This window comes from Athene cunicularia (assembly GCF_003259725.1).
Source record: "Athene cunicularia isolate RWA chromosome 2 unlocalized genomic scaffold, athCun1 chr2_part1, whole genome shotgun sequence".
In the NCBI taxonomy this organism is placed as follows: domain Eukaryota; kingdom Metazoa; phylum Chordata; class Aves; order Strigiformes; family Strigidae; genus Athene; species Athene cunicularia.
The window spans coordinates 76,006,677-76,020,771 of record NW_020799095.1 but is presented as its reverse complement, the minus strand read 5'-3'; the positions used below and the strand labels follow the sequence as shown (position 1 = coordinate 76,020,771).

The window sequence follows — 14,095 nt, the reverse complement described above, 5'->3', positions numbered from 1 at the left end:
CCCTTGTAGCAGAGGTGGCCAACCACATCCTGGCCTGTACGAGATAGAGTCTAGTCAACCAATCACAGAAATAAATCTTCCTCTAGAATCAAAGGATTCTGCCTCTAGGCTGCATCTAGAGTATCGCAACCAGTTTTGGTCTCCCTGGTATCAGAAAGACATTGCAATATTTCAACAAGTCCAGCGGAACACCACAAAGACAGCTGAGAGGCTGGAACATATGGCATACAGGAACTGCATTTTCTGGGCCTCAAGAGAAGGTTAAAGAGATATCTTACTATTGTCTACAACTACTTAATAGGATGGTGAAAAGAAGATGGAGTCAGGCTCATCTTAAAGAGTTCCACTGTCTAAGAAAAAGAAGCAAAAGACAGAAGTTGGAACACCAGAAATTCCAACTGATAAAAAGGAAAAGAATTTTTACTATGAGGGTGGTCAAACAAAGCAACAGGTTGCCCAGGCAGGTTGAAGAATTTCCATCCCATCATCAACTGGACAAGGTCCTGAGCAAACTGCTCCTACTGGACCTCCCTTGAGCAAGGGGTTGGATTAGTTGACCTCTAGGAGGTTCCTTCCAAGCCCAATGGATTCAGTAAGACCAAATTCTGTTTTGTGATGCACTGGCAGACTGAAGCCTTCTCCACAAACTGAGAAAGTGAGGGATTTTTAAAATGCATTTTCTCAACCTAATTTTCTGGGCTTACGTGGACTAAAATGAGGTAAACTGGCACAAGATCCTCTAGTACTGACATGAATTTCATAGTATATGTATCCCAGACTGTTAGCCATCACTTAACATTTAAGACTGCCCAGAAAGACAAGGAACTTCGGAACTTTATGAGTGATTCCTTCCTTGCATGTTCATCTGGGTTTACAAAGTACCATGAACAAAGTAAATTTTATTTCCATTTCTTTCTGCAGGACAGGGGTCCAAATCTATTGAAAATTCTCAAAACATTCTCTTTGGAGGTGGTTCTTGATTAAGTTTGTTCTAAATCTTCATTCTGGAGTAGAGGAGGGATCATATCTAAAATACTATCTGCTTAAAAAAGAAATGCCTTCAACTATGAGTTTTAACAAAGTGCTGTATTCTTTTGTCTTAACCCGATCTTTCAATTTGCACTACGCATATTACATTTCTATACAAAAAAGCATGGGTTTAATCAGTAATGCATGTAAATGCTTTCTTAGATCAATTCCTGAACTCTGATCTATCATTATAAAGTATTATACATTATACATATATAAAATTGCTAACTCTAGGGGGTAGTCATTGTATCTTTTTCATGTTCACACAATCTCTTGCATAATGCAGCCACAAGAGGAAGCAAAAGGAAAATGAAAAACATAATAATACGAAAGATTGTATCAGTAATACTCGATTTCAAATAACTTCATAGAGATGCCATAGAGAGATCAATGGGGCTTTGAAGCTGATTCTAAGGATTCTCTATGCTTTCCTTGGGAGGAAAACTACATTTCTTTATTTTTGTTTAATTGAGCCCATCGAGATATTAAGTACCAGAATCACAGTCTTACCTTATGGAATTATGATAATAAAGCCCCTCAGCAAATTGATTACTTCCTTACTTATCTCAAATGATGAGAATTTGCTACCGTTTTAATATTTTGCAATTGCATATTTCAAAATTGATGCTATTCAATCCCAGCAATTATAAGCATGAAACAGCACATTTGGATTTTTTAAAATTTGCCTGTTAAGTAGGGGTGCCAGCTAATTTAGTCCGAGACCTATTCAACCAGTATCCAAAACAAGACTCCTAGAAATGAGCAGAAAGCTAACACATAGTGACAGTGTGTCCAGCCAGTCCCTGACAGTGCCTTTTTAGAGATACTACATGCATGTAGAGGTACAATATTCATGAGGAAACGCAAGAATTCATTTGTAAAGGCTGCAGCAAAAGACCATTCTGCTTTCTGTAATCAAAAGGATACTTGAAGTTGTAATAACGTTACCTGAAACAAGAGCCTTTAAAACTGACTGAATGAATAATAAGTGATGGAAACAACTAGCACATGACTTAGTTCTTACAAGCAAGCACATCCTAGACCAAAGTACTTCATGAAGAACAATTATTCTGTAAGAAACCAGCATCATCTGAAGATGCAATGCAGAAACCAACAAGTATGAGACCGAGTTCTCTTTTTATAACTGTCAAAGACAAACTAACACTAGGATCACTGATATTTTGGCACAGAATGCATATAACCAAACAAAGAAATGCAGTCACCTTCTGCGTATACTGGGGCAACGTATACTGCTATGTATACTGTTAACAACCAGCAACATTGTGTAAGCACCCGATAGTCAGGAATGGAAACAAACCCTAAATTCAATTTAACTGCATTGAGAATTAGTTAGAAGTCCAGTTGTAAGAATCCAGACATTTGTACTGTTTCCTAATCTTGCATTCTTTGAACACTGACTCTCTGATAACTTTTACTTTTGTCTTATTTTTATCCCGGGAAAATGAGACATTTTATGGTGTGAATATTTATCTAAGGATGATGACAAACATCTGTGTTGCATATCCACAGGTACTTCACTTCTGTGTCAGCCTACATCATGTCTGCATATGCCTCCTGCCCAGAGGCATAGAAATCTTTTAGATCCCTGCAATCTGAGTTTTTTTTACCAGTGTCACATTTGTAAGGACGTTTGGGTTTTGTCTTTAGCATTCTTCCTTTTTAAGCAAGCACTGCTCTGAAACATGCAGAAGACAAGTTTGGGGACACTGAAATCGAAGTCTGTCTCAAAAGCCACATGTAGGGAGAGGGATGTAGTGTACCGTCAGTTCATCTGTCAACATCTAACTCAGGAATTAGGATTGAGATTTTGCAAGAACAACTGCACTAATTTAGAGAGTGGAAGGATGTAGATGCACAGAGAAAATTACTATTAATATGACTGGAAGCAATCTATAGATAGTTTAAATTTAATCAACACACATTCATCCTTTTTCCCATTTCTTAGCTCCATCTCCAACATACTTTGCAACTCCAGTGCCCCAGCCCCATTCCCAGGGTCTTCATGTGTGAGAGGAAAAGGATGTTACTCTCCTCTGTCAAATACTAATTCACTTGCTATATTCTACTCTTTCACCAGCGTGTCAGAAATAGGAGTTCTAGTTTCTTCAAAGAAAAGTGCTTTTAGTAAAAAATGCCACATGTGCAATTTCTATCATTTGAAAAATGCTTAAATTGATAAGGATTTCAGGAGAAATTATTATTTTGCATCTTACATAGAATAAAACTAGCTCACTGTTCCATGAACTAAAGCTCATACAGAACAGGCCGGAAACATCAGTCTTGATACACTTATTTGTTAATGTAAGGCTGTCAAAAAACTTGGATTTTCAAAACCACTTTGCAGATTTAGGACAATTCCTCATGGATTTAAAAGTACTTTTAAAATTACTTTGGCAGTTTGTGAGATTTGCATTTCTACCTTTGTATGTTTTATTGAATATGCAACTAAATTATATGCACTTTTTAGATCAGAACTCCGAATTTTTAAAAGATAAGTAGCACTTCTCAGCATGAACATACTGAGAAACAGAGATGAAAATTAATATTGAATTGTTTGAAATGTCAATCTTCTGAGTGAGAAAAGTGGATACAGTTACAGTTTAATTGCTTTCTACCTTGTACATAAGAACAGAACCAAACAGAAATTGTTTATCTCAAACAGAATGTAAGGTGCAGGTTGGGGCACTTTCTTATGTGTGAAATGCACATCAAAGAAGTAAAAAGGCACATCCTTTGTCTGCTTGTTGGTTTTGGTGGTGTTATTGGCAGTCACTCTGAATCTAGGCTTTCCTGGACCACCTCCACAACATTTTGCAACTTTTATGACTTGCGCTCAGAATTTAATCATAAGTAATACTGAATGTGAATACACATTTATAAAACCTATAATAAAGGCTTTAAGATTTATAAACTTTAAAACATTATACGGCATCAGTTAAAATTATTGCTATCATCTAGATAAGCTGTCATTGTGCAATATTGATGATGACTCTCTTGAGACTAGCATTTAAAACAGAAATACAGGCATTTTTCAGGCATTTTCCCACAGGTTATTCTACTATGAGGAATAGCTGACCTACGGCTGGGTTGTGGTTAGTATTCGTGAGGCATCTTGATCTTATTTTATGGAGATGAAATGCTGTGTGATTCTTTGACTTGGCATTACAATGAAGAACAGATCTGTGAAAGTGGTATTCTTCATTATCCTAGATCTGAGCCTGTATACAGTTATTTCTGTTGTTTTGAGTGACAATGAAAAATTGTACTGCTTTTTCACTATTTCCCTTGCAAACTCTAAAGTTTAAAGGGGAGCAGGACAGTATTTATTCTGCATTATCAGATCAGCTTCTGAAGGGAAACTACTGCTTATCTTCACTCACCCAAAAGTCAGCCGTTGAGTCTACTCAGTGAGTCTATATTGAGGCTACTTCTCTAGGTTCTCACACAGGACCCATTCCACCATAAGATCCAAGACTTTAGGTGATAGAGGTAAGTGGGATGAACTCCTAGAAGTGCCATTTTCATTCTACTGTCCACAGCAGAAGCCTATCCAACTACCTGAAACACCATTCGTTTTTCAGATGGTTCATGGCAGAGAAAAATTCCTTCAAATTCAGACAGCCATACTTAGGCAACAGGGAGATACAGATGTAACAGTCTCAATCTAGTCTTGAAAATGCTTGATCTTGACTTTGATACTAAAAATAAGACTCCAGTTTTACCAAACCTATTTTTCACTCTAAATCCCTTCACTTGAGAATAAGAAATGACTGAGGAAGGAAACCTTCCCTAACCTCTATAACTACCAGGTCTGCTTGTCAGAAATGTATTTGAGATAAACTGGTGCAAAAGGCAATGCACAAATGGCTGAAGGCACGTGAAAAGCCAAAATCTCCTTGACACAAGGTTTTTACACTGCAATGGAAAAAAAATTTAAAATTTAAATTTTATCAGTTTAAATTCTTGGCTAACATGTATACTACACTAGAAACCAGGGAGTCTGGACTTTGCCATATAGATGTCATAAACCATCAAAGTTTAATTATGCATCTACCACCTTAACTAACATCTTTCTCTTCACTGATATAGGGTAAGAAGTACCAGCCATTAATTCATGACCACATCCTCAATTTCCTAAATCAACTTCTTGATGACAGCCTCTTCTTATTCAGGTATCTGTTTATTGTAACAGAGGTTTTACATAGCTCAACTATTAAACACAACAAATGAAGTGCAATAAAAACTGACAAAAATGAAACAAATTGCAGCATATATTCTGTCTTCACCTTCTTCTGAACAAATGTCTATGATTCCTGATTAATGCTTTCTGGCATCTTGTGCCTTGCAAATTTATCTCAACATTTCAGTGACTAAGATACTTTATAAGTCAATTAAAAATTCAATAAAAAAAAAAAATCAGTGTCTCTCAGATCGTTGCAGATATATGTGTGAAAAATTCAGAAGTGCTCACATTTAAAAAGGAGAGAAAACTGCATGTAGACTCTCTAAGTGGGATGAAAGCTGCATATTTGATTTAATCATCTTCCAATCCATCCCCATATTCTCTATCAATGTATATTACCAGGATTTATAGTTTTCTTATAGGACTTAGAGAATTTCCTAAAGCTGCTGCTCTTCTAACTACAAAATTGAACACTGTTTTCACTTGGATTTATTTCTAATACTGAAACAAAATTATGGTCCTAAAATTTGGCCATGTTCTAAGATAGGAGAACCCCACAAAGCTATTTAGAAGAGTCACGTTCTGCTGTGAGAATGCAAATACTTGTTTCTGATGTGTTTTCAGTCTAACAGCTGAAACCAAAGCTTTCCAAATGTGAATCACTATCACAACTTTGAAATAACATACCTGGCCCTGATTTGAGTGCAAGGCTGGACAAGATGACTTCCTGAGGTTCCTTCCAACCTGAATTATTCTGCAAGTCTAACAATTCATTAGAGTTGTGAACTCCCCAAATATATTTCAATCAAACTTTCTCAAGTTTAGCAATAAAACTTTGTTGAAACAAACACCAGTTATTTCAGGCACCCAAATAGATCCATATTGCTGGCATATACTCAGTGGCAATTTACACATTCCCTCGAATTTTTCATCACTTAACAATGGTGAGACAGTAATAAAGGGTGAGATCCATTTTATCGCACGTTAGATAAAATAAATCACCTTCTGGGAGTCTCAGTCAACTATAACGTAGTCTAATACAGGTATCTTATAATAGACAATGAACTTTTAGATACCTGACAAGATTAAGCAGGTTCCAACACACATTAACTAACAACTTAACTTATATACTATCCTTGAATTTTTTGTATGCCTTATAACTGCACTACCAACAGATGAGTAGTGAACTGAGAAATGAGAAAGATTCACTACTCACACCTTGTAGCCCCCAATTCAGGAACAATTATTAAGAAATTACTCTTGCTACAGGCCCTGTTTCAGGACTTGATTCTAAACCTTGTGAAGGTGGCAGAAATTGTACTTATCTGTACTTAACTTCACTTATCTGAACCATGCTTTTACAGCGATAGCCATAAAAAGGATATTTTAAGTACTACAACACTTCTATTTATCCCATCTAACTCCCTAGAATCTAGAGCCTGAACACATGGATTCTTTGAACATTTTAAGGGAAGAGATACATAAAGACATATCTTCTACACAGGGCAAGAAGTCAACAAAAACCTTTAGGTGGAACTGCCCTCCCTTTCTTTTTTTTCAGGGATGAGTGATCAAAATACTTCCAGTCTCTAAAACCTTTTATTTAATTTATTTAACCACAAAAATACAGGCCAAGAGGCCAAGACAAAGAATGGTGCTCTTGAATTACTAGTACAATACTTCTCTCAATCAACATTGACCCAGAATAGCATTAGAAACCACTGTCAGGATAAGAGAAAACCAACGGAAAGACCTAAAGCACAAAACTGCATTGAAATTTTATAAATTTTACCTGCAGCTCTGCATTCACTCTGAAACACATACCCTGTGGACTTATCACTAAACAGTGTGAAATGCAATACTAATACAACTTTCAAATTGTAATTCAAGAGGGCAAATCCTGTATTGTACATGAACAGTAACAAATTTCTCATTTGCAGCAGCTTAAATAATCAGCTTAACTCTTCTGAAAGACCACCTACTGCACTTTAAAATGCCACAATAATTGTCATTTAAAATCAAAGGTAAATGCCATGCATATACAAGAAAAACGCATATGCACATTCTGGGGAGAGATTCATCCTTTAAAAATTTCAGACAGGGACAGCCCGTACCTGCTTGTGTAGGTAGAATAACAACTCACATAGTTTTCAATTAACTGTGCACATTCTCTTTTGTTAAAGGGGTCGTGGATGGCAGCAGAGAGGAAAAACTTCTGGCTGTGTTTCAGGTAAAAGAAAGATGAAGCTTGTTCCCCAGGGTTGAATAGGGAATCTTGGTTCAGAAAGCCTTCTCACGTGCAGAGTGGGGAGAGGGAATGGCAAGAAGAGAGGCTGCTGCACTGGCGCTGGCTGGGAGACTCCAGGGAGGAAAAGAGAGTTTGTCTAAAGGAAGACACTGGTCTACAGTGCAGGCTCAGATGATCCACAGAAAGTTTCCTAGAAGCCCAGAGGACTGCGTGGAAGGTGTTTGAATCAGAAAGCCACTGAAGGTTGCTGGAGCAGACTGCAAGGAAAAAATGTATCCTGCAAAGATGCTGTTTACAGGACACGGATTTCTTTTCAAGCATTTCTGTCCTGTCCAGCTAATCCAAGTTACCTCTGTTTAAAGAGAAAAACCTTAATTCTAAGTTAGCAATTTTTGGATAGCATTTCAACAAAGCATGGCTTTAGAAAATAGAAGTCTGTAGGTGCATTCACTGTAAGGAAGATGGTGGGACAGCTCTTGTGCGAGGTGTTGGCCTGACTGGCTCCTGCCAAGGCACTGCCAGAAGCAGCAGGTCTGCAGGTAATCCTCAAGTTAAAAATGACATTCCTGGGGGAGGGAGAATAATGGCATATCCTCAAATTAAGGCAACTATATGGTGTTGAGGGACACAGAAGGGTGGGTTTGTTATTTTACTTGCCTCTCCTTCCTCCCTTTTTGAAAGAGAGAGGGAAAGATAAAGAAACCAGGAAGGAACATGGGGATGACACAAGTGCACAGAGGTCATCAACCAAGCTCTTGGAGGACCTGTGGGACAAAAGTGATTTTTAGCCAACTGAAGGGATGGGGGGAGAGGCTAACAGCCCTGTGGAGAAGTTTAGCAGAGACAGTACCTGTTTTGTGGAAGGACAACAAGCCTTCCAAAATGCTTTCAGAGCACATGGAAAGAAGCAGGAATATGCTGGAGTACCAGAGGGACACAGGGAAGCTGTGCAGCCTAGACTGATGAAACCAAAGAAGAACAAACCAGTCAATATCAGCAGTGGGTCTTTTCAAGACCAACGGCTCCTCTTCCCTCAGCTATGGCACTGCTGGGAGAGAGAAAAGGCCAGTAAACCTTCCTATGGGGTGCACTCTTGGGAAGAAACATAGAGTGGGTACTATTTCATGCAGACGAGGGTCCTGAAAGGCAAGTGGAAAATGAATGTGGTCTGACCATTAGCAGGAATGCACCTGGACAGCATGCCCAAGGAGGGAAAGCTGGGTGCTGGATTACCTAGTGCCAGTACTAAGTAGGCCATGTCTGAGCATAGTTTAATTTTGGGAAGAAGAAAGATGAATATGTCCACTAGGCACACATCACACAATGCAAAAGCGACAGAGAAGGAGAAAAAGAGGGAGCATGCATGGAATGAAACCCAGGAAGAAGTCCTTGCTATAAATAAAGTAAGTGTTATGGGGATGGCTCAGATAAATTATAAGAGAAGCCTGGCACTAACCTTTAGCAATATAACAACACACTTGATAGATCTGTGTGAAAAACAAAATAGATTGGTCAAGTCAATGAAGTCTAGAACAAAACTTCTGGCCATTTAAAAACAGCGTCTTTCTGTTTGTTTTGTGGTTCTGTACAGGTGAATTTGGATTTTAGCAAGCTCAACACTGATTTATGGGCTGCTTGGCAGCAGCAGCAAAAAATATTTAATTCTTTGGCACATTTCAGTAAAAATTTGTCAGCTAGGAATAGACCACAGCACCACTGAAAAGAAAGCTTTATAGATGCATTAAAGAAACCCAACCAACTCAATTCTATTTATGTAGTTCTACTATATATACAGTTGGAAAATTCACCTTTAAAAACGTTATCTTAGGGGGGAAATTCCAGTTCATGAGATAGAGTTTGTCACCACAAGGATATGATGCACAAACCAAAACTACAAGGAGAAAGATAAACAGGATGTTGATTCTGATTAGGCAGAAAGATGTTTGAGTGACTAACGTGAAGAAGCCCCTTTTAAGTCCTTCTTTCCATAACAACAGCTAAGTCATTGTAGAATATGTGGAACTGCAATATTCACAAAAATGGAACACCTACAATATGAGTTGAAATCCTTGACCACTCCAGATGTTCAGCATTTCTGAAAATTAGCTCTATGATATGCCCTATGTGCTAGAAGATATTCCGGACAAGAGCAATAATGACCATTATTACAGTTTCTTTTAAGTTTAATGATGAAAGTCAAAGACATGAACATATAAAGATCACAGCTGAAACGGTTCAGGAATCATAGTCATAACTGCCCTGTCATATTAGCATGTTCAGACGTTTCTTAAATTTCAGCAAATTTGTATTTCAGTCATGAAGTGCAATTCCTCAGAATCATCCCACGAATAACTTAAATCTGAGCAGTGCTGTACAGCCATTACAAGTTGGCTACATAAATATATTAGGTAATTATTTTCAAGATATTTCTTCCACCTTTTTAAAGTTCATCTTTGTTTATATCACATGTTCTTCAAGAATTTAATAAAATATTAAAGGGTTGTGCAAGCTTATTATCCATAATTTACCCAGTATTTTGACTGCCGCATGATATTAAGACAGTTGAATTTCACATGTAGCCTTGCTTTCTTAAATTAATTTTGCAGATTTGGGAAGTAAATAAAACTTTCTATTAAAAAACAATAATCAGAGCACAGAAAAGACAATCATATCTAGTCTAATTCATGGCATTACGAACCATGTTTATACTCTGTAAATTCAACTGTAGAGTTTCTTGTGATGTCAGTAAGTAGGGATAAGAGATCACAGAAGATAATTCAGTATGAATATGGTTTGCGAAGCCTGTAGAAGAAGTCCCACAAATAAAGAAAGAAGATGTTAAATAGTAGAGACTATGTCATGCTGTAGACTGAAGGTGGAGGTGGGATCATGAGAGAAAAAACAAAAGGTCTGTTAGAAAACCAGATTAGATGGCCTGACATACTTGCTTCAGCAGTAATTTCTACTTGAAAATTCCTAGAAAACAACAAAAAACCCACAAAGAACACACATGCAGCATCCTGCTTCCTGAAAACTGAAAACAATAGATAGAACAGATCTAATTTCATGCCAATTTTATCAACTATCATACAAGCAAAAGCTGAATGAGCAGGCTGGTCTTATAGGTAAAGCTTCAGTCTTGAGTTCAATCCCTGTGCAATCACAGCAGGTTTACACTATTCACTAACCCCTACCTCTATTTGCTTTACAACATTTTGTCACTGAAGTCTCTTTAGTTCGTACAATACATGAAAGGAGTGATTGCCTTGTTTTAACTTGCAAAGCACTGCTGTAACAAAGCACTAACCCTGAGGTAGCACTGGATACAAATAATAAAACATTACTATTGAAGTATCTATGTTTTGAATTCTGTAATTAAAACCACAGGAGGAGAATTATTCTGTAATGATAACAAATTAAGAAGTTAGCAAAAATGAATTAAAAACATGCTCTTAATGTACAGAAGTAGAAATAATTTTGTCATGACTGCTGAAAAGTTCAAAATCAAGGAAGGGATTATTTTTCAAGGACAGAACATGAAAATAAAAGTTCAGTGATCCACAGCATTTGCATGAATTTCGGCTAAAAAAACCCAACAAAAACCTAAACAAACAAAAAAAACCCCTAAACTCCAAGGCGTATGCTTACCATACCATCAGAATTTAGGGGCAACAATGATTTATGTAAATTACTGTCCTCTTCCTTAACTGTATATGTGTTTGTGAATCAAGGATCCAGTTCTCTTGCTGGAGCTACTAATCTGCCCAGTAAATTCCTGAAAGCATCTTAAAATCTTCATGAGTTCTCACTTCATGACCCCAAAGTTACTTGCAATAGATAATATGAGGATCAGGAGTGGCTGCTCTGCTTAAGATCCTTGATCTGGAAGATGCAAATGCTAACTGCCAGCCTAGGAATGAAGTGCTAAAGCAGAACAAAGCCATTGCTTTTCTTATGGGAGATTACAGCATGACATACCATGAAACACTGCATGATGTTTAATTAATCTAACAATTCCTTGCAATATAGCACTAAGCTGTCACATAAATTCTGAATATGACACATTAAAGAAAAAAATTAAAGAAATTGTCCTAGAAATAATTGTTTTCATTGTGCTCATTCTGCTTCAAACTGGAAAAAAACCCGAAACCCACAGAATATATAGATTGTTTGGAAAAAACATACCTATTAACTCCTTATTTCTGACATCTAAGGCCATGTTCCGTAAAGCTGTAGCAACTGCACATACCACCCGGTCATTGTCTATTCGAAGCAGTTCCACCAGGATTGGCAATCCTTTTTCTTTGCGGACAGCAGCGCGGATGTACACTGACCACTGTAACGATACACGGGAGAGCATGAAGAAAGTGAGGAATCCACTACAGCAAGCAAGGCATCTGAGGTTATAACAGATGCAAAGGGGTAACAGAAGCATGTGGCTGCAAACTCAAAAGAGGGGAAATGCATTTATGATGCTAGGCAACCACTTGATTTGGAAATCTGCACTATTTTTTTATGGTTGCAGAGAAATTAGATGATGAATTGACTTTACTCCTAGCACACCTGGTTACATTTTTACAGCCCAAGTCTGCAGGGCACTTGCTTTGCATCAACATTTCCAATGCAAAAATCTAATGATGCAATCACTGCAACAGAATTTATATTACAAAATATGTATTACAAAACATGTTCAAGAGTTCTGAGTATTTCTTTGTTATTACCATAAGAACTATTCAGTCTAAAACCATGAAAATGCTGTTATAATTTCTCTTTTGATTGTTAACTTGTTCAGAAGAAAAAACGAGGACAACTGTACATCTGGTTTTGGTACCTGTAGTGGTCCTAATCGGAAGACTATTGTACATTGAGGAGCTAAAGTTTCTCGTAAGAGTTGACCTGAGAGAGGCACAGGCTTATGCTGTGCTGCTGTACCATGTGGCCGCAGGATAAACCCAGTGGCTGATTGTACTGGAGAAGTCTGTAGGCATCTCCCACTTGGCAGCTGGTCATGACACCACTGGCATGCCCTTGTATTTATCTCAAAGCGAAGCAGCATGTTCTCATATGAACATTCTTTTTGTTTGAAATTGAAAATGATGAATAGTTTACTTCTAAGAAAATCCTCTAAGAGCTCTAAAGACTATCATACCAGTAAACCTCTCCATGGATAGGTTCTGTGCAATTTGCTGTGACTAGGGGGTCCATCCAAGGCTGCATAAATTGCAGTTGCCAGTGCACAAAAGGATTAAAGATTAAGTATGGTATCCTCTTTTTCATTCCACTGTTAGCTTCAGAAGTTGGAAAAAAATGTAAACAAGACAAAACCTATGACTTTATAATTTTAAAATCTATTGGGTATTGCCAAATTTGAGATGTTTGGACACCTGGATGTGCAAGTCTTCCCAGCACAGCCCACTTCAAAACAAGCCATCTACTAGGCATATATTCCCTTCCCTGAACCCTTCTCTAGAATCTTCATATAGTTCACATTCATGCTCCTTGTACTGATAGCTGAAAGGAAACTATTGAAGCAGAGCTTCTCCCTCCTTTCAGTGCTATGGCATGGATGCTTATCCTGCCATCGTACCTGGAAATTGAAGACAAAGTTCTGGAAGCCCTTAGCCTTTGAAATATTTCAAATACTTCAGAAACTGGGATGATAAGACTTAGGATTTTCAGATCATGGTGACCCTCCTCTTTTGACAAACCCTCCTTAAAAAATAGTTAGATCACACCTTAAAGAATAGCATTCCTCCCTAAGGAGTAAAAACAAATTCCATGAAATAAAGTATTAGAAAAACATAAGCACACTCACTGTCTGCAGACCATACTTAACCTCTGCATACAGCTTCTACTTACCACATCTGAAGTGCTCACTTTAAAAGCTAGCATCTATTTATATTATAGACAGGTGCCCTGAACAGCAAAAGCCAGAATATATTTTATGATAAGAACGGTAGATATGGAGACAGACAAGGGCTGCAATGTTGCAGTTTCTGGAGTGCAAATTCATTCCACGTGATGTCATTCAGAAGAAATTGGGAAAAAGGAAAAGAAACCAGCATTTAAAGAATATTATTTTATTATTTCTCCTCTGTAGTAATTATGCATAACAAAAGCCAGCTGGCTGAACTTTGCTGTAGATGAAAGTGATAATGGTTACGATAAGCTTTTAAGTCAGATAAATGGGACATGGGGTTCTTGGCATCACTGAGCACAGTAATATAGTATATGTCTAAAACATAAATGTGCTAGCATTTTCTGCTGCAAAGGAAATAGCTCTTAGGTGAGAGAACTGGTAGCAGGATTCTTGATTGATTTTATTCTATGTTCTCTCCTCCAGTCTCTTTTCTCAAAACAGTCTATAGGACGATTAACAGGTAAAAAAGCAAAACACATCTTCATGAACAGTGATACTTAATAAAAAGTATCTGCTGGAAAATAACTTCTTTCCTATACCTTGATTTTAATAGGAGATTAAATATAAAAGATGCTATGAAAACACCAAGTTAATCTTCCTAAGCTTCTTAATAAGCATGTATTTACCTGCCAGTTAAACACACTCTCACCTGCAGCTGGGAGTACCCAAAGCAATAGCTCTTTGCACTTAAAAA

At 37.5% G+C, this 14,095-nt stretch overlaps 1 protein-coding gene across 7 annotated transcripts in view; it reads right to left on the bottom strand.

Annotated features, from left to right (window-relative positions):
• Window positions 1-14,095, bottom strand: part of LOC113476639 (catenin delta-2) — a 266,375-nt gene that overhangs the window by 64,068 nt on the left and 188,212 nt on the right. For all 7 annotated transcript variants that reach the window (XM_026842472.1, XM_026842471.1, XM_026842466.1 and 4 more), the window contains one exon: window positions 11,667-11,817. In XM_026842472.1, the coding sequence (XP_026698273.1) occupies window positions 11,667-11,817 (151 nt within the window). The remainder of the gene's footprint in view (window positions 1-11,666; window positions 11,818-14,095) is intronic.